The sequence below is a fragment of the Xylocopa sonorina genome, chromosome 12 (genome assembly GCF_050948175.1).
Source record: "Xylocopa sonorina isolate GNS202 chromosome 12, iyXylSono1_principal, whole genome shotgun sequence".
NCBI lineage: Eukaryota > Metazoa > Arthropoda > Insecta > Hymenoptera > Apidae > Xylocopa > Xylocopa sonorina.
The window spans coordinates 2,034,933-2,054,672 of NC_135204.1; the positions used below are offsets into that span (position 1 = coordinate 2,034,933).

Genomic DNA, 19,740 nt, shown 5'->3' on the forward strand with positions numbered 1-19,740 from the left:
CATGTAGTGAAGCGCGTTGTTTCGGTTTTGCTAGAGATGAAAGAGGAAACATGGAGATGGAAAGAAAAGAGAGGGAAGTACGTTTCGTCCTGGGTCTACTAGTGGACTCATCAGTAAGGCTACGTAGTAGCAGACCCCTGCCTTAGACTCAGGGATGTTAGAAACAGGTCAAGAAGTGGTATATATATAGTGGTATATATTAACGAATAGGAAATCGTGTGCCTTCGGGAAATTGTAGTGTCGATCTCCCTCTAATGGCGAGTGTCGGAGGGCCGCCACAGTAGGATCTATCTGCACGGTCCACTTGCTGACTTAAGAACGTATAATTTTTGTCTAATACATTTTTGTCTAATACATGTTTATTCTGATACAGTTATGGTTATTGTGTGGGATGATTAAAGATCTGATTACACCCATCATTAAATATCATTTTTAACCAACTTTCCTTGCATAATGAAAGTTTTAGCGCGTAAGGCTGTCGGTATTCGCGAGGCGCATACGCACTGGCATATGCTCAACAAATAGCAACGGTAGTTTAATAAAGTACTTAGATATATAGCATAGTTGTGGACAAGAAAATTATTTTTCTTCCTAGAAAATATTTCTTACACATATATATTTATACTATTTCAATGTACCATCGTGTTGCTTTTTCAGTTTCGTGATTTATGTCTATACGCGTTCGCTAAATATAGTTATTTTACTCTTTTATGAATCATAATGCAACATTATTATTATTTTATGCGTAGCTGTAATACGGAGACAGCGACAGCAAGTAATGGAAAAACATTTTGGAAGAGAAGTCTGCTAATGCCATGTTGTGTGGCTTTCTGTTTCAGTTTTATATAGTAGGAGGATCAGAGAACGGTAAATGGAGCAGTACAAATCTATGTTTTGGAACAAATTCGAGGTTCGTTGTCGACTAGGTGCTGCAGCTTCTTTACTGGAATCACGTCCGTTATATCTTTCAAGTAGTCAAGGTTTCCACTGGTGATACTGATGATATTTTGTTCTCCTGCGAATATCTTTATCAAGGCTATGTATGTCAAAGCCTAGGATTGTTAAGATGTCTAACAGTCTGTGGAATTCAGAATTGCATTTGGCTTCCTTGATCAATTGTCTTAGCTTGCTGAGATTGAATATGCCGAGGACCGCCTGGAACTCTTTGTCCTGCGCTGCGTACGTCCTCGTGATCGCCGCCACCACCTTGTCAAGCGGTATCAAGACTAAGAACATTTGCAGTTCATCAGCGGACCCATCGAAGCTCGTGGTTAGGAGATGATAAACGGGAAATTTGCTGTTCCTACTCAGACTAGTCAAAAGTACGAAAACATCCTCCATCTGCGAAGAAATTTGAAGAACAACGGAGTAAGTGGAATTTGTTCAAATTCTTGTGAAAGCTTCAAATTTTCGTTGACATATCTTGTCAAACAATAATTTATACAAATTTATTCCAGCTATACGGTAATTTATATACCTAGCTTCCGATACTTATTAAGCTGAATAAATTGCAAATCGGCTTTGCTCTGAGCAATATATATCTAACTGTTTTGATAAGAATAGTTGGATTATTTGAGTACAAGGACGCGCACTATCTTGAAAACAATATCGACTGATAATTTAACCATTTCTTATTCTTATACATTTGAATGCCGGATTATCTACATTCCAATATTCTTCTGTGAAACGTAACTCGGCACGAATGTGTTCATTTTTTCCCGATAGATTGGAATTCGCGAAAGAAGAATCGAGTTTCTACATAAAAGCGAACGTGTGATGGTTGTTTTGCTAGCAAGAGCAAGACGTCATTAAGCACGCAAACTTCTCTTACAGATTTCTTTGCCGCCTTTGAATTGCATAAAGTCGTAACTTTCCTTGTAACTTTATCTTTTTATCTATTTCCTCGCCACATAAATTAACGGAATGCTTCAGTAAAACTTGCCTTCGGGGTATTTAAATCGAATCTTTACCAAGTTAAACAATAATTTGAAAAACAAGCTGAAGTGACTATGTAGATATATGAATTAATAATTATAAACATATTAATTTACATTTCCTTACCATTATGCTACAGTATAGCAGGAAACGAATTCAATAAGGTCTGAAAGAGAATATTCGATCATATGACTTCTAACTTACACCATGATGCAAAAGATTAATAACAGATACGCATTTTCATGTTCATTCACAAGGATTAAGGAAGTGTAACAAATCGCTAAAAGATACATTAACTATGTCACCGAGGTCGGGGACACAGTGAGCTGCGTGGACGACCAGGAGAGATGCGTTCTGAGCGAATTCCAGAAGATGGTCGTAAGACAAGATCAAGACAAATGGTTATCAGATTCGTCAGGTACGACCCTAATGATCAACATGATCCTGGCTACTATTAATAAATAATGCCTAATAAATAGCGTCAATGTGTGTGGCATATCCATTTTAACGCGAACATTTGGCGAGCAGTAATGTGCAATATTTGTATAATGTGAATGGTTTTATGACATATGATTGGGTATACGTGGAAATTTAGGATGAAACTATGTTTAGAATGAAATAAATAAAGAGTGACTGCGAGGTACGAATAGAAGTGTATTTGAAACCTAATGGCAGGACTTGGTTACAGGATCGTGTGATTGAGAATGAGAGCGACTAGCGATAAGAAAGTTAAGAAATAGAAACTGTTGTTTAATAAAGTACTTAGATGTATTGATAACATAGTAGTGGACGTGGCAATTATTTCTCCTCTTAAAGAAAAATATTTTCTACAAACATATGTGTATATTATTTCAATCTTCTATCACGTTGTTTTTTCAGTCTATACACGTGAAAGCCTACGATACATTATAAATTTACGTGTAGTCCTCCCATTGTCAAGGAATAATATTTGTACATGATTTGTTAGACTTGAAAGTAGATCATTAAAATGTAAAAGGTACATATGCTATTGCTTTATTTGTGCACGCAAGGGAGTGTATATAACTCTTAAAATTGTCTGATGGGCTATCTACATTCCATTCCTGTTTTCGTGAATCGCAATAAACTTGTAAGAAATATCGGGTAACAGGGTGCACGAGCGGTCGACGAGGGCCGTGTGCATTCCTTTGCTACATCGCCTCTCTCCGGGGCCTTGCCTAAACACACGAATGGGCCATGACGTTGAGGGTGTCTTCGAGGCTAGTACGAATGGCTTAAGAAGGTATCCTTGTACGAACTTCCGGGTCAGACAGAAATAAACTCGCCCAGTAAGCATTGAGCCACCTGAGTATTTCTGTATTAACATACTTTTTCTTACAAACTCGTGTGCCAATTTTGCCGACAATTTCAACGATCTAACAGAGTTAGAAATAACAAAAAATAGATTTTACTAAATTAATGCGTAATACAACTCATGAGAATCAAATTCTTACAATCAAACAAGAATTCTAAATAGTGTATATACGTATAATAGAAGCACAGATCAAACACGTCTGCTTAGAAAAAAATTCAATTGATATTAATCAGAGCAAGAGAAAGAAATAACAACAAAAAAGCTATGTTTTAATGCTTGTTAAATATATTTATTTCATTCTCTTATAAATCATAATGCAACATTATCATAGTTTTACGCCTAGCTATTTACACTACGGAGGAAGCCAAAGAAAGTGCTGGGAAGGCTTTTTGGAAGACAAGTCCGTCAATGCCCTGCTGTATAGCTTGCTGTTTCAGATTCAGGAAGTGTTCATTCTGATAAATGGACAAGTACAAATCTTCGTTTTCTTTTAATTTGAGCGTAGCTACCAACTCCTGTAACACTTTCGAGGTTTGAAGTTCTTGTTGGAGCAGAGCCTGCAGCTGCAGTACTGGAATCACTTCCGCTACATCCTTTAAGTACCCAAGGATTCCACCGGTGATAGCAAGATTGGAAACAGCCAAAGGCGCAACAGGATCCAGTCCTATTCTGTTGTTGTAATCGTTGATAAGGCTACGTATGTCAAGGCCTAGGTTTTGCACCGTGTTCGCTAGCTTCTGGGATGTAGGATTGCTTTCGAGATCCTGGACTAATTGCTTCAGCTCGTTGGTTTTCAATATGCTGATGGCCGTCTGGAACTCTTTGTCTTGCTCAGCGTAGGTCTTCGTGATCTCCACCATTTTGGCGAGCGGTATTAAGTCTTGCATCTTTTGCAGTTCATTAGCGAGCTCGCCGGATCCTGAGGGTGGGAGGTGGTAAGCGTTGAGTGGGCTGGCTATGGCCAGAACAGCCAAAAGCGCGAAAGCAGCCTTCATCTGCGATGAAATTCGAGGAAACGCGGAATAAGTGGGACTTGTTCAAATTCGTGTAAAAGCTTCAAACGCTTGCTGACACATCTTATCAGATAATTCATAGAAATTTGTTTCAACTGCTCCGCAACTTACCTCGGTAATTCTCTTGGATGCTTTACGTACTACTGAAGCCGAGTGCAAACTGTTGCAGGTCTGTTTTGCACTCTGCTTTATATATCCGAATATTTTGATAAGAGCAATCGGATTGCTCGGTCACATTGGTGAGCGTTATCTTGAAAATAGTGCCGACAGTGAATTTGACAATTAATGATTATTATACTTTTGCACGTAACTGCATGCAGTTAGGTAATTCTTGGAAGTGTTTACATGATGGATTACCTATATTTCGATATTTTTCTGTTAAGCGTAACGTGACACTCATGTTTAAATCCACAGATTAAAACGTGCGAAACAAGAAGGAAGTTTCTATGTCAAGGCGGAATAGTTCGTAAAAATGTAAATCCTATATGAGAAATATTTGTCAACGTGTAATGTGGTTACGTTACTAACCACGTAACTTTCCTTATGGGTTTTTTTGCCGCCTAAATGCTAAATTGCATAAAATCACTACTTTCCCCGGAACTTTAACTGTTTACCTATTTCTTCACCACATTTAGCCAAATGCATCAATAAAGACTTCCGGGTATTTAAAGCGAATCTCTTCCACATCAAATAATAATTCGGAAAAAACCAGAAGAGGCTATGTAAATACATCAGTTAGTAATTACAAAAATATTAATTCACATTTCCTTAATTTTAGTAATTATATTCCATACTGTAACATTATGCTACTCTGAAAGTGAATATACGAGTGTGTAACTTCTAACTTACACCACGATGCAGAGTATTAATAATAGATACGCATTTTGATGTATCTACAAATATCACTTCAAAATAAAAGTTCCAGGAGGAAGCCAATCATGTTGATCGAGCGATTCTGAATTATTACCGTTTCTGTTAACGTTTGTGGACAACAGCTTCCTTGAAGACGATGTCAAGAACGTTCTCACGTTCGTGGCGATGAAAGAGCTGCAATAGATCACTGAAAGCTACATTAAATACGACGCCCAGATCGGGAACACGGTGAGCTTCGAGAACGACTAAAAGAGTACGACCAAGAAGATGACGTCTTCATATATGGTAGAAAAAAAATGGGATATTCAGCTTTTCCTATAAAATGTACGTTTATACTATTTCAATGAGCGATTCTGTTGCCTTTTCAGTTTGGCAGATCGTTTCTATTTACGCGAAAGTAGCCTGCAATACATTATGAATTTACGAGTAGTTTTCCCATTTTCAAGGAATAATATTTGTACACGATTTGTGAAAATTGAAAGCACATCGTTATAACGTAAAAGGTACATAAGCTATCGTTTTTTTACTTCTATCTTCATTTCGTTTCTGTTTCCCGATGTATAAACCCGTGTGCCAGTTATTCCGGCAATTTCCATGATCCAACAAAATAACAAATAAAAAAAAATAGATCTTACGCTTTCATAAACTATATCGACGCGTAGCACTATTATTAAGCACTGAATTGTTGTAACTAGAATTTTAAATAGTATATATATATGTGTGTGTACTATATATACTAGAAGCACAGACATTAAATTTTCCATCAAATACGTCTTCTCACACAAAAATCCAACTGAAATTAATCAGCGCAGAAGGAAGGAATGGTAGCACAAAAAAGCTGTTTCAATGTTCGCTAGATGTATTTAATTTACTGTTTTATAAATCATAATACAACATTATTATAATTTTACGCGTAGCTGTTTATACGTAGGAGGCAACTAAAGCAAGTACTTCGAAGACATTTTGGAAGAGAAGTCCGCTAACGCCCTACTGTGTGACTTGTTCTTTCAGATTAAGATAGTGGAGATTCTGGTAAATAGAGCAGTAGAAATCTACGTTTTCTTTGGATGAGACCGCGCATATGAACTTCTGTATCACTTTCGAGATTTGAAGTTCTTGGTGGGGCGGAGCCTGCAGCTGCTGTACTGGAATCACTTCCCCTAAATCCTTAATGTATCCAACGATTCCACCGGTAACAGCATGATTTGAAACAGCCAAAGGCGCTGTAGGACCTAGTCTTATTCTGTTGTTGTAATTATTGATAAGGCTACGCTGATGACCGCTTGGAACTGTTTGTCTTGCGCAGCGTAGCTCATCCTGATCTCCATCTTTTGCAGTTTCTTAGCTAGCTCGCCGGATCCCGAGTCTGGAAGGCGGTAAACGTAGAGCGGGCTAGCCAGGGCCAAAACAGCCAATAGTGCGAAAGCAACCTATATCTGGGAAGAAATTAGAGGAAGTTAGCGGAGTATATGTGAAATTACATTGAAAATTGCATATTTTACACGATAAACTCAACTGAACTGTATGGAGTGTTAAATTTTAAGCTAGATCTGTGGTTCTCAAAGTGTGCGCCAGGGCGCATTGATGAACCCTAAAAGATTCTTCTATGGTATTCCGGAAAAATATGTTTCTAAATATACAAATAGATATCGTTATTCTATTATAACATTTCATTACGGAAATACCACACTTTTCATTAACACATCGTAATCAGGTTAATTAATAGTGTTTTTTCTTGCAAAGAGAATATCAATACATTTTATATACATTATAATATATTTCTCAGAAGATTGTACATGGATATACATTATATACCTACAATTATTTGTAAGATTTAAATGCGTCCCAAACTTCAAAAAGTTTGACAACCATTGGACTAGATTATTGTCAGGTGTGAATATAGATTTAAGGTTTCTTGTCGCGCGGTGGGACAAGACGACGCTGTTTTCTTCAATATTAAAAATTACACGAAAGAAGTGGGCAAGTTCCTTTTGACTGAAAAAGTAAACAGTTGATGATTGGTGCATAGAGAGCATCTGGAGTGAAAGTGCATAATGTAAAAGAGCATAGCGTGACTCTATTACACAATCTCTTTATATTTAATAAACATGTTTATTCAAACTATTCTACAGAACTAAATAATTTCAACTGGACTTTAAAGACAGCTTACGACTGGTATCATCAAGCGAAATAGAATATTTCTTTTCAGCTTTAGAATTACATATGTCAGAGTACTTACCTTATTACTCTTTTTATAAGTCGATGCAGGTATACTTCTGAATTTCAACTATAAATTTCCCGAACGAATTATACAATATGGCCCGGGCGTTCAATCATCATATTTCGATAAGGTCGATCTAATTTTCTGATTAAAAATTCCAAAGTTATACACATACGTTGCCTTACGATGAATTGTTAATAGATAAAACAACTGTCATTCGGTATCTTTACACTTCCAAGCTGTATACACAATCTACATATCCATTTTTATTACCGATAGTGTCCTACATTAAAAGGGTTAATGCGACATCTAAAATAATATGATATTAATCGTACTTAAGCCATTTTGTGTACAAATTAATTTGGTTCCCTTTTTTCGTTTTCGAGTTTAATTTGTACAAAATTAAATACAGTTTTGATTTGCATTGTTTCTCATAATTTTGCTATGTACATATGTACTAGATAAATGGTATTAAAAGCAACAGAAGCGTCATTCGTCATTTTTATTTGCTTTCTTGGATAAAATATGTTCTGTTTTATCTCAATTTATAATTTAAATAAATTGTTTCTAGCGACGATTTAAAGTAACTCTTTCACCAAAATCTAATTGGAGTCAATGACATTGACTTATCGAAATGTAACCATAATTATTTGCTTTCTGTATTGAATTACTTCCAAATGTTGGCCTTGAATGAAATTTTTACAAGTATTGCGGATCATAGTACAAAACTTGTACAACTCACAGTACGCATGCGAATACAGTACTTTACATATTGCTCTTGGCATTGTTCTTGCCATTACAACTGACTGGATTTCATTGTCCTAAAAGATTTCATGGAAGAATTGATTAGTTTGCTTCAAAATAAAATTGGATACTCGTGCAAGACAAAGTTAATTATATAAAACACGTAAAGAGTATATGACCACTAGTATTCACCATTAGAGGGACAGTAACCCTTAACACACATAATAGAGTTGGATATTTATCAATTAAAGACAATTGCAAGAAATTAAAAAATTGATAAATAGTTCTTTACAACTGAAATTTGATGCTCAAGATGGATGATATATAACTGACACGATGTTTTAGAACTCACTCGCTCTCGCTCGTATTCCAGAATAATCTACATATAACATACGAAATGTAAGTTATTTATTAATGATAAGAAGATAATTTTATTATCCTTCAATATAGTTTCCGGAAAGTACTAATTTCCGCTCTCGTTTCCATATAATAGAATTCCTGACCTCTCCCTAACATCCCCGTGTTTAAAGTGCAACTCCGCCATTTTGGTAGCTTTACCAACGAGTGCATTGGCATGCCCACGACGGAACATTCTTCACTCTCTTTTTCTCTTGAAGAGTCTTCACATATTGTACAAAAAATACGATATTCAGTTTCTCCTATAAAATATACGCTTGTATTATATCATTTCAATGTGTTATCACGTCGCCTTTCCAAATTTTACAGTTTATGTCTATTTACGTGAAAACTTATGATATATTATGAATTTACGAGTAGTCTTTCCATTGCCAAGGAATAATATTTATATGCCATTTGTTTTATAATAATTATTTAACACGTTCACGCCGGGGTGACCCACCGGTGGGTTACACTTGACTGTTTTGTCACACTTGACTTTGTCGTGGGTCACGCGTCTTCAGAAAATTAGTCGTTAAAAAAAATAAGTGCTTGATGCAAGAAATGTGCGCTCAAAAAAACGTAGATTTTCGCCCCGGCGTGAACGTGTTAAATAAAGAATTTTTTTAATGCACCACATTTTTAAGGCGAACTAAGAAGAATAAAATAATTTTTCGTAGCCCATACAGACAGTTCTGAAAATGTGTAATTGTAAATTTTTGATAGCTACGAAGATACTTGTAAGATTTAAAACGAAAAACGTGGGGCGTAGTTTCGGCAATAGATAGCTGGTGCATGAATAGTTCGCCTAAGTCACTAACAAATTTAATTCCATGCGCCCCACATTTTTCGTTTTAAATCTTACAAGTATCTTCGTAGTTAATAAAACTTCATAATTACAAATTTTCAGAACTGTCTATATGGGCTAAGGAAAATTACTTTATACTTTTTAATTCCGGTAAAAACGTAGTTTATTCAAAAATTTTTGATTTATATAATTATTATAAACGATAATACAACATTATTGTAATTTTACGTGTAGCTGTTTATGTTAACACAGTGAATTAAGATGAAATTTTGAACATATATTTTATATAATTTTTAATAGTTTGTTTAGTATTACAAATGGAAATAGATAATGCAAGTGTAAACACGAGTTAATTCGTGATCTGTTAACAATATGTTAAGGGAGAAAGGTAAGCAAGTAATGAAAAGCCAATTTGAAAGCTAAGTCCGCTAATGCCGTGTTGTATGGCTTGATGTTTCAGCTTTAAATAGTGGGGATTCTGGTACACAGATCAGTACAAATCTACGTTTTCTTTCAATGGGATCGTGTATACAAAATCCTGGAACACTGTCGAGATTTGAAGTTCGTGCTGGATCAGGTCTTGCATCTGCTGTATTGGAACCGTGTTCATCAGACCCTTTACACATCCAAATGTTCCACCAGTGATAGCAAGTTCAGAAGCAGCCAAAGGCGTTGAACCACCTAATCCTATGATCATATTGTAACTGTTGATAAGGCTACGTATGTCAAGGCCCAGATTTTGCACCGTATTTATCAGCTTCTGGAATACGGGATTCCTTTCGACATTCTGGAGCAATTGACACAACTCAATATACACATAACTGTTTTGAACTCTTTGTCGTAGTAGTAATAGTAGAAAGTGATCTTCCACAACTTGGGAAACGATATTGAGTCCAGAAACTTTTGCAGTTCATTAACGAGCTCATCGGATCCGGAGGCTGAAAAGTCGGAAGCATAGACCGGGCTGACCATGGCCAGAACAGTTAAAAGTGCGAAAGCAATCTTCATTTGTTAAGAAATGTGAAGAAACGTGAAATAAGTGGGATTCCTCAAAATTTGTATGAAAGCTTGTCAGGCGATACTTCAAATGTTCGTCGACGTATAAAACAATAATTTATACAAATTTGTTCCAGCTATACGGTAATTTATATATCCAGCTTCGGGTACTTATTAAGCTGAATAAATTGCAAATCGGCTTTGCCCTGAGCATTATATATCTAACTGTTTTGATAAGAATAGTTGGATTATTTGAGTACAATGATGCGCATTATCTTGAAAACAATATCGACAGATAATTTAACAATTTCTTATTGTTATACATTTGAATGCCGGATTGTCTACATTCTAATATTTTTCTGTGAAACGTAACTCGGCACGAATGTGTTCATTTTTTCCCGATAGATTGGAATTCGCGAAAGAAGAATCGAGTTTCTACATAAAAGCGAACGTGTGATGGTTGTTTTGCTAGCAAGAGCAAGACGTCATTAAGCATGCAAACTTCTCTTACAGATTTCTTTGCCACTGTTGGATTGCATAAAATCGCAACTTTCCCCGTAACTTTAACTCTTTATCTATTTCCTCGCCACATAAATTAACGGAGTGCTTCAGTAAAACTTGCCTTCCGGATATTTAACTCGAATCTTTACCAAGTTAAACAATAATTTGAAAAACAAGCAGAAGTGGCTATGATATATCTGTTAATAATTATAAAAATGTTAATTCACATTTCCTTACCATTATGCTACAGTACAGCAGGAAACGAATTCAGTAAAGTCTGAAAGTGAATGTATGATCATATAACTTCTAACTTACACCATGATGCAAAAGATTAGTAACAGATACGCATTTTCATTCATCAACAAGGATGGAAGACTATATCGACTTTCTGATATGCAATGGCTTCGATGCGGAGAACAAGCTCTGGTGCTTCTAGAAGACAGTGTCCAAGTTCGTCAGGTACGATCTGAGTGTTGCAGCTGGCGGTTTGACCGTGATGATCAATAAGATCCTGGAGACGATGCCGTTGGCCGAGTTGCACGAGCTGCCGCGGCAGAAGGTTAAGTACTCAGCGAATTTCCGTAGGTTCCTGTGCATGCCCAGATCTAATGACTTCCGAGAGTTCTGCGACGTACTCGAGAACAGCGACGTTCTTGTACGAGCGTTCTTGTCTAATATGTGACTTTTCGCTGCACGGTGACTTATGACAGTGATGTGTAACACTCACTCTGAGCTCGCTCTTTTACCAGGATTGAATATATCTGAATGGAGTTGTTATGCCGATTGGCGATATGGCGGTTTTTGTCTGATTAATTGTACGATATTGTTGCGAATCAAACGTTCCTCTGTCATATAAAATAAATTACTAATAACTATTTAAAACACTTCAGTTAACTACTAATACTCAACTATCGTAGCAACTGGTATGACGTTTGCTTCTTGACAGTTTTCACTATCAACTTAGCTTAGTTCGCAACAAGTCTCTAGAAGAGAGGGACTACTAAATAACCTTGTTTTTGTACATGAAGTTTATGTTTGTTTGTTAATACCGATTGGTTGTCTTCATTTGACATCGATTACTTTGATCCTCGATTCTTCAACGCTGTTTTAATCGCGACGCTACTGTACTCTTTAAACGATAAGAAAAATGTTTGCACATGTAAATAGCAAGTGGTTGATTTTCGTGTATTTCTAAGTAACCCATTATGATTAAGCGAATAATACACAGGTGGCCCTGTGAATAATGTGCAGTTAGCTGTGTCAACAGAAAATATGAAGATTAGACGATGAATTGGTATCGGTTCAAAATTGATTCAATATTCTTGACAGTCAGCTATTTGGTTTAGACTCGTACATAAAAATTTTATTTGGTACTTGTGAAAATTATTGTTCTCTAATGATCGATTAGAGTACGCAGACAGCAGGAATTATTTCTTTCTTCATATAAAATCTAGGAAAATTATTTTTTAATCTTGCATAAAAACATTTTATTTTTTCAAAACAAAACTCGCCGAATTCTTAGACAAACGAGAACTTTGTAATTCAAATTTTAGACGATGACTGCAGAGAGTACAACAAAGATGGGAAAAGCTTGTTCGAAAATCTGTCCGTCTATGCCAACCTGAACGAGGTCTTGTTGTAGCTTGAGGAAGTGCGAATTCGTGAAAATGGACAAGTAGAATTGCACATAATCGTCGGCCAGGAATGTGTTCAAGTAATCGTTGAACGTTTTTGAGGTGTTGCGTTTATGCTCGAACAGTTCCTCTAGCTTATCCTGTGGGATCAATTTGCCAATATCGCTGACGTAGCCCGAGAGTCCGCCAGTGATTTTACTGTTAGCAACGTTCAAAGACGCGATAGGGGCCAGACCTATAATTTTGTTATAGTCGTTGACAATGCTGTTGATGTCCAGACCGTGGATCTGCATGTAGTTCATCATCTCTTTGAATTGTGGCCTAGCCTCGATGTCTACGATCAGCTCTCTCATTTCGTTGGATCTCAATGCATCCATGGTCAGCCGGAATTGTTCGTCCTGGGCCAAGTACGTTTTTGACACTTCCCACACTTCGTCCAATGGTACCAAGTCGAAGAAATCTTGCAACTCTTTAGCGAGCGCGCCAGATCCAGTGGCTGGAAGTTGGTAAGCGTAGAGTGGGCTAGCCACGGCCAGAATAGCCAAAAGCGCGAAAATGAACTTCATCTGCGAAGAAATTAGAGAAAGTTAGCGTATGTGAAATTCCATTCAAAATTGCAAATTTCACGCGATCGATTCAATTGAACTGTGGAGTGTTAAACTTTTGGTTAGACCAGCTATTCTCAAGGTGTGCGCCATATACTATAGTATATTCCGGAAAATATATGTCCAGTTATATAAAAATAACTGTATTTACTCTATAATATCATTTCATTAGGAAAGTCTTGCTCTTATTGTTAACACATCATTACCATATTAACTAACAGCAGTGGCGTGCAGTTCATGGAAGCTGTGCAAACACCGCTTTCTTTGTATTTTCTAAAATATAAATAATAAATATATATTTATCGTTTCTACTTTAGAATCAAAATAAATAAATTGTTTATTTTTGTCATTCTTAATATTTATTTATCATTTTTATAGAAAGTCAGCATCCCTATCAGCGAATGTCACCGCACGCCACTGATTAACAGCGTTCTCTCTTGCAAAAAGCAGCCATCAAACCAGCACAAAAGCGCTATAGTCGCTTTTTCCTGACTTAAGAGTGACAAAATTGTTGATTTGACCATCAGCATATTTAATATATATATTTCTGTAATACTTGACTTAATTATTATAACATGTTTCTTAAAAATTTATGTGTAGAGCGCTCACAGTTATTTGAAGGATTTTAAATGCGTTCCGACTTTGAAGAAAGTGAGAACAATTGGGCTAGATTATTGCCAAGTGAGAATGTATAATTAAGGTTTTTTTATCTAATATTAAGAATCGCGGGAAAAGAGGGAACAGTTGGGGATTGGCGTACTTAGAGAGCATCTAGAGTGAGAGTAACTATTATTACACCATCCTTTTATATTTAATAAACGTGTTTATTCCAACTATCCTACGAAACTAAATAATTTCAACTGGACGTTGGAGACAATTTATGGCTACTATCATTAGGTGAAATAGATCTTTAGGCGAAATAAATCTATTCGGCTATAGAATTACATATGTCAGAGTACTTACCTTATTACTCCTTTTATAAGTTGATGCAGGTATGTTTCTGAATTTCAACTATAGCCAAACCGTTCCCGAGCGAATTATATATGGCCCGGGCGTTCAATCATTATATTCCGATAAGGTTGATCCAATATCCTGATTAAAAATTACGACGTTATACACATACGTTATCTTACGATAAACTGTCAATAGATAATATAATTGTTAATCAGTATCTCTGCACCATTTTTCTTTATTAAACCGTATCAAGGAGGGGATATATCGCATACCTACAATGTTAATATTCCATGCTGCATACGCTATCTACAGATTAATTTTTATTATCGGTAATTTCTTATTTTAAAAGGGTCAATGCAACCTCTAAAATGAAATGATATTAATCGTATTTAAACGATTTTGTGTACAATTTAATTTCGTGACCTTTTTTCATACAGTTTAATTTGCACAGAATTAAATACAGTTTTTATTTGCATTGTTTTTTATAATTTTACTTGTGACGGACCTTCGACATTCGCCACTAGAGGGTCAGCAACATCTTCTAATGTTCAAGGTCTTCTTCCCAAAAGTGCTAGGTGACAAAGAACTATTACGGACAGCAAGCATAGCCGAATCAAAATACACCCCAGACGCATAAAACTACATCAAAATAACAGACGCAGTGCAACAGCTCAACATGCTAGAAGCATATTTTGAAAGAATTCACAAAGAAAACAACAAAAAATGTAACAACCAATTTAACCAATTAGTAAAAAAAGAGACATCAGTTCTGAAGAACAAATTCACCAACGAGATAGAAAACCACAACACTAACTAACAGAGCTTATAACAATTTCATCAGGAATTAACACACTGACATCATATATAAATAACGCACTTTTCAAAAACCTATGTACTAGGACCTGCCTCAAAGACTTAGAAAAAACAGTTAACACGATATGCCTAAACGGACTAATCTATAAACTCAAATTCCCATAACACTAATAAAAATAATATGGAACATGGTACAAAACAAAACACTCACCTTTCACGACGGAAAACACTCATCATACAGAAAATTCAGAATAATCAACGGACTACAGTAAGGAACAGTAACTTAGCGGCAACTAAAACTATTCGTAATGAACATGAACAGCGAACTAAGGGTCATAGCTTTTGCAGACGACTTAGTAATCTACTCAGCAAACAGAAACACAACCACAAAACAAAAGAATCTACAAGCACTATTCGAAAAATGAACACACATTTCATCAACTGAAAATTAAAAATAAATATGAACAAATACGAGTCCATCACTTCACTCCTATAATACAAGACACTAGCGCAGATAAAAGAAAAAAAAATTGGCAGAAATTTCAATTAAAAGAACACGAATATTCAGACACAATTATCCCGTACAAACACATTGTCAAATGCCTAGGACTGACACTAAACACTAAACTCAAATTCTACACGCACATAGACTCAATTAGATAAAGCAAAGACGCATTTCAAAGTTTGTCCAGATACTTTCAATTAAAATATTTAGACAGGAAATGTAAAATACTTTGTTACTTACTACTAGTAAGATCCATACTAACCTACGCAAGCCCAATCTGGTACAATATCTCAACCCACAAAATGGAATCATTAGGGCTATTTTAAAAGCAGTGCTTAAGAGTATGTCTTAGTATGCACAAAACAAAAGAATCTAACTATAAAAAAATTACAAAAATAAAATACTACCAAACACAGCACAAATACAACGCATTGACACCCACATAATCAAACTATGCAGAAACTACTTTGCAAAAACAAAAGACAACCACATAATCACATAACTCTTCGAAAAATACCTAACGAACACGAACCAGATAAAAAAAATAATAAAAGCTGGACACATGCACTCAGAACTATTCCTAATCCTAGACAAAAGTCAATTCATAACCAACGCAGAAAACATCTCAATAATTTATCACCCATGAAAAGAAAACAACCAAAACAATAATCAACTAAAATTCTACATACAAATAACAAACAAAAACAAAAAAGACCAACACTAACAATAATTGTAAATAGTTGTAAGTATAGAATATCTAAGAAGAATATTTAAGATAGAGTATAAAAGTAGATATAAGACTAAAGTTAGGTAGAATATAAATACGTAGTTAATAATTATAATATTCATGTACGCGCTGTTTTATAGCTTGATATAAAAAAGACATTTTGGGTGCTAGAAAGGATCAAGCCAATAATATAAGTAGATATTAAAAATAAAAATAAGAGGGAAAGAAATGAAAACCACGCAGCGTAAAGCAAAAACCAATCAGATCGACGAGAGCTAAAATGTACCCTAACGATTACCAATATATTCTACAAAAAAAATCACGTTATTTTAAGCGGTTTTATAACTGTTATTCAATGTAAACACCGGCACATCTCAATCAACATATACAGCAACTGAAGCAACGCGCTTCATGCCTATCATCTTAGAAAAATGACATTGAAAACACTAGGAACATCATCCAAACTTAATTTATAATCTGAATAAATTGTTTCTAGCAACGATTTAAAGTAACTTTTCCGCCAGAATTTAACCGGTGTCGATGTCATTGACTTATTGAAATCTAGTCGCAATTGTTTTCTTGCTGCACTGAACTACTTCCAAATGTTGACATTTAAAATGTAAAGAATACATATGCTATTGCTTTTTTTGTTCAGAAAGTGTACGTAACTCTTAGAACTGTTTGATGGACTAGCTACATTTCGTTTCTGTTTTCATGCAACTCAATAAGCCCGTGTGCCAATTATTCCGGCAATTTCGATGAACCAACAAAATAACAAATAAGAAAAAATAGATCTTACAGTTTCATAAACTACATCGACGCGTAGCACTACTATTAAACACTAAATTGTTGCAACTAGAATTTTAAATAGTACATATATGTGTACTAGAAATACAGACATTAAATTTTCCATCAAATACGTCTTCTCACACAAAAATCCAATTGAAGTTAATCAGTGCAAAAGGAAGGAATGGTAGCACAAAAAAGCCGTTTTAATGTTCGCTAGATATATTTATTTTACTGTTTTATAAATCATAATGCAACATTATTATAATTTTACTCGTAGCTGTTTATACTACGGAGGCAGCGAACACAAGTATTGGGAAGAATTCTTGGAAGAGGAGTCCACTAACGCCCTGCTGTGTGACTTGTTGTTTCAGATTCAGATAATGGGGATTTCGGTAAATGGACCAATAGAAATTTGCATTGTCTTCCGCTCCGAGCGCGATTAGAAGATCTCGGAACACTTGCGAGTTTTTAAGTTCTTCCTGGAGCAGGGCCTCTATCTGCTGTATTGGAATCACATCGCCTAAATCCTTGATGTATCCAATGATTCCACCGGTGATCGCACGATTTGAAACAACCGAAGGCGCAACAGGACCCAGTCCTATTCTGTTGTTGTAATCGTTGATAAGGCTACGTATGTCGAGGCCTAGGTTTTCCACCGTGTTTATCAGCTTCTGGAATGCAGGATTGCTCTCGACGTCCTGGACTAATTGTTTCAGCGTGTCGGTTTTCAATACGCTGATGACCGTCTTCATCTCTCTGTCTTGCTCAGCGTAGGTCCTCGTGATCTCTAACATCTTATCAAGCGGTACCAAGTCTATCATCTTTTGCAGTTCCTTAGCCAGCTCGCCGGATCCCGAGGCTGGGAGGCGGTAAGCGTAGAGCGGGCTAGCCATGGCCAGAGCAGCCAATAGTGCAAAAGCAACCTTCATCTGAGAAGAAATTCGAAAAGACGAGGAATAAGTGGAATTCGTGTGAAAGCGTCCAATATTCATTGGCACATCTTATCAGATAATTTATAGAAATTTGTTTCAACTGTATCGCAACTTACCTTGGTGATTCTCTTAGATGCTTCAGGAACGTTTCAAGTCGCGTGAACTCTTGCAAATTGGTTTCGCACTACGCTTTATATATTCGACTGTTTCGATAAGCGCCATCGAATTACTCGATTACATTGGTGCGTGTTATCTTGAAAACATTGCTGATAGATAATTTAATAATCACTTACTATTATACGTTTACACGCAACTACAACCCGCCAAGTCCTTCTTGGAAGTGTTTGTATGGTGGATTATCTATACTTCGTCATTTTTCTGTGAAACGTAACGCGACACTTGTGTGTTGACTTTTTCACAATAGACCGAGTTGCACGAAAAAAGAAAGAAGTTTCTACAAGTAGGAGTCGTATAGCAACAGTTAATTATACAAATATTTACCCACAGTTTCTCTAATTTTAGTGATTAAAAGCAAACCTTTATTAAGTTAAACAATGAAAACATTGAAAATCTGCAAAATATGTAGATATATCAACTACTAATTATAAAAATATTTATCTACGATTTCCTTAAATTTAGTAACTATATTTTCTATTGTAACATAATCCTACAGTACAGTAGTAAACCAATGAAATAAGCTCTAAAAAAATTGTATAAACAAGCATGTAATATAACAACTGTAATGTTAACAAGAGATACGCATTTTCATGTATCTAGAAGCGCAATGAAAAAAAAGAAAAAAAGTTCCAGGAGGAAGGCATTAAAGTTCGATCGGAATTCGCCGGTGAACCCAAAGTCCAGAAACATTTCCTCGATCCACCCTATTCCTGGGGGTGGGTGGTGGAAATTTAAGTCACGCCGTCTCAGAAGGAATTAATTCCGTTGAAGACGTCGCCCGGTCGTATGAACGCGACACGTCGGTGTGAGTTCGAAGGCGAGGGTGAGTCAGGATGGTCCACGAGAACGTGGAGGGCGGGGGTCGGACGCTGAACAGGGCTCGGGACTGTGCTAAGGCAAGCGGCTCGCGGTGTCTGCGGCAAACAATTCCAATTAACTCGCTGGAATTGGAATAGGACTCCTCTCGTCGGCGCTCTCTCCTGGAGCCCGTCTCCTGGATGCCCGGACGTCGACGACAACGACCGAGGGGTGCAACGCGCGCGTTCCTCGCCATGCCCTTTCCCACCCTCCCGACCGTCCTTCGACGTCCGCGCGCAGAAATTAGCTGTCTATCCAGAAAGTTCGCGGGAACGCGCTCGAACAAGCGAGAACGACGAAGAATTATGCGACTCTCGCGGGGAAGAAATTAAAAAAGTTCGCGGTCCTTCGAGCGCCTCGGCGGGTATTTACATTTCAATCGGAAATCTTGTTCAATTCAGACCGGAGACGCGATGTTTCCCGGATGCGGAGAAGGGAAGGGAGTCTCGCGATCAAGATACGGATGTGCGGATCCCCGATCACCGTCTTGGACGTGAAGATCTTTGTCCGCTCGATGGGACGAAGGATGAAATCGGTACAGCAGCCGGGAGGGTATAATTCAATCAGAATCCAGAAGGGGGTGTTTGTCAAGCACGGTTTCTTTGCACGTGCACTGCGAGCGAGTGAATGGCGGCCCGTTGGGCCATTATCCAGCGCATAATGCTCGTCATCGTCGTCATCGTCGGCCACGACGAGAGAAAAGCGGAAGAGAAAGTGAAAGAGAGAGAGAGAGAGAGAGAGAGAGAGAGAGAGAGAGAGAGAGAGTGAGAAAGAGAGAGAGAGAAAGAGAGAGAGAGAGAGAAAGAGAGAGAGAAAGAGAGAGAGAGGGAGTCACAAAGCTCTGGGTCGGGCTGTCGCGCTAGACAATGCGGTTCTTGAGCTGCTCAGATATTGAAGACGCCCGAAAGCGGTGTGTACCAAACTCC

At 36.9% G+C, this 19,740-nt stretch overlaps 5 protein-coding genes and 1 pseudogene across 5 annotated transcripts in view; 2 read left to right on the forward strand and 4 right to left on the reverse strand.

The window, feature by feature from the left end:
• LOC143429936 (Krueppel-like factor 6) overlaps window positions 1-19,740 on the forward strand; it is a 519,442-nt gene that overhangs the window by 370,740 nt on the left and 128,962 nt on the right. The window lies entirely within an intron of this gene.
• LOC143429937 (uncharacterized) overlaps window positions 1-19,740 on the reverse strand; it is an 82,799-nt gene that overhangs the window by 26,861 nt on the left and 36,198 nt on the right. The gene's annotated exons all lie outside the window — the stretch shown is intronic.
• LOC143429928 (uncharacterized) lies at window positions 976-4,263 on the reverse strand. Its single transcript, XM_076905783.1, has 3 exons — window positions 3,620-4,263; window positions 3,293-3,329; window positions 976-1,341 (listed from the first exon to the last, which is right to left on the reverse strand). Exons 1-3 carry the CDS (start codon window positions 4,261-4,263, stop codon window positions 976-978), a joined length of 1,047 nt encoding a protein of 348 aa, XP_076761898.1.
• Window positions 6,142-8,663, reverse strand: LOC143429929 (uncharacterized). Its single transcript, XM_076905784.1, has 4 exons — window positions 8,623-8,663; window positions 7,394-7,430; window positions 6,445-6,584; window positions 6,142-6,397 (listed from the first exon to the last, which is right to left on the reverse strand). Exons 1-4 carry the CDS (start codon window positions 8,661-8,663, stop codon window positions 6,142-6,144), a joined length of 474 nt encoding a protein of 157 aa, XP_076761899.1.
• Window positions 11,188-11,502, forward strand: LOC143429930 (uncharacterized; annotated as a pseudogene).
• On the reverse strand, window positions 12,370-17,776 carry LOC143429931 (uncharacterized). Its single transcript, XM_076905785.1, has 2 exons — window positions 17,135-17,776; window positions 12,370-13,020 (listed from the first exon to the last, which is right to left on the reverse strand). The coding sequence occupies exons 1-2, from the start codon at window positions 17,774-17,776 to the stop codon at window positions 12,370-12,372; spliced, it is 1,293 nt and encodes a 430-aa protein (XP_076761900.1).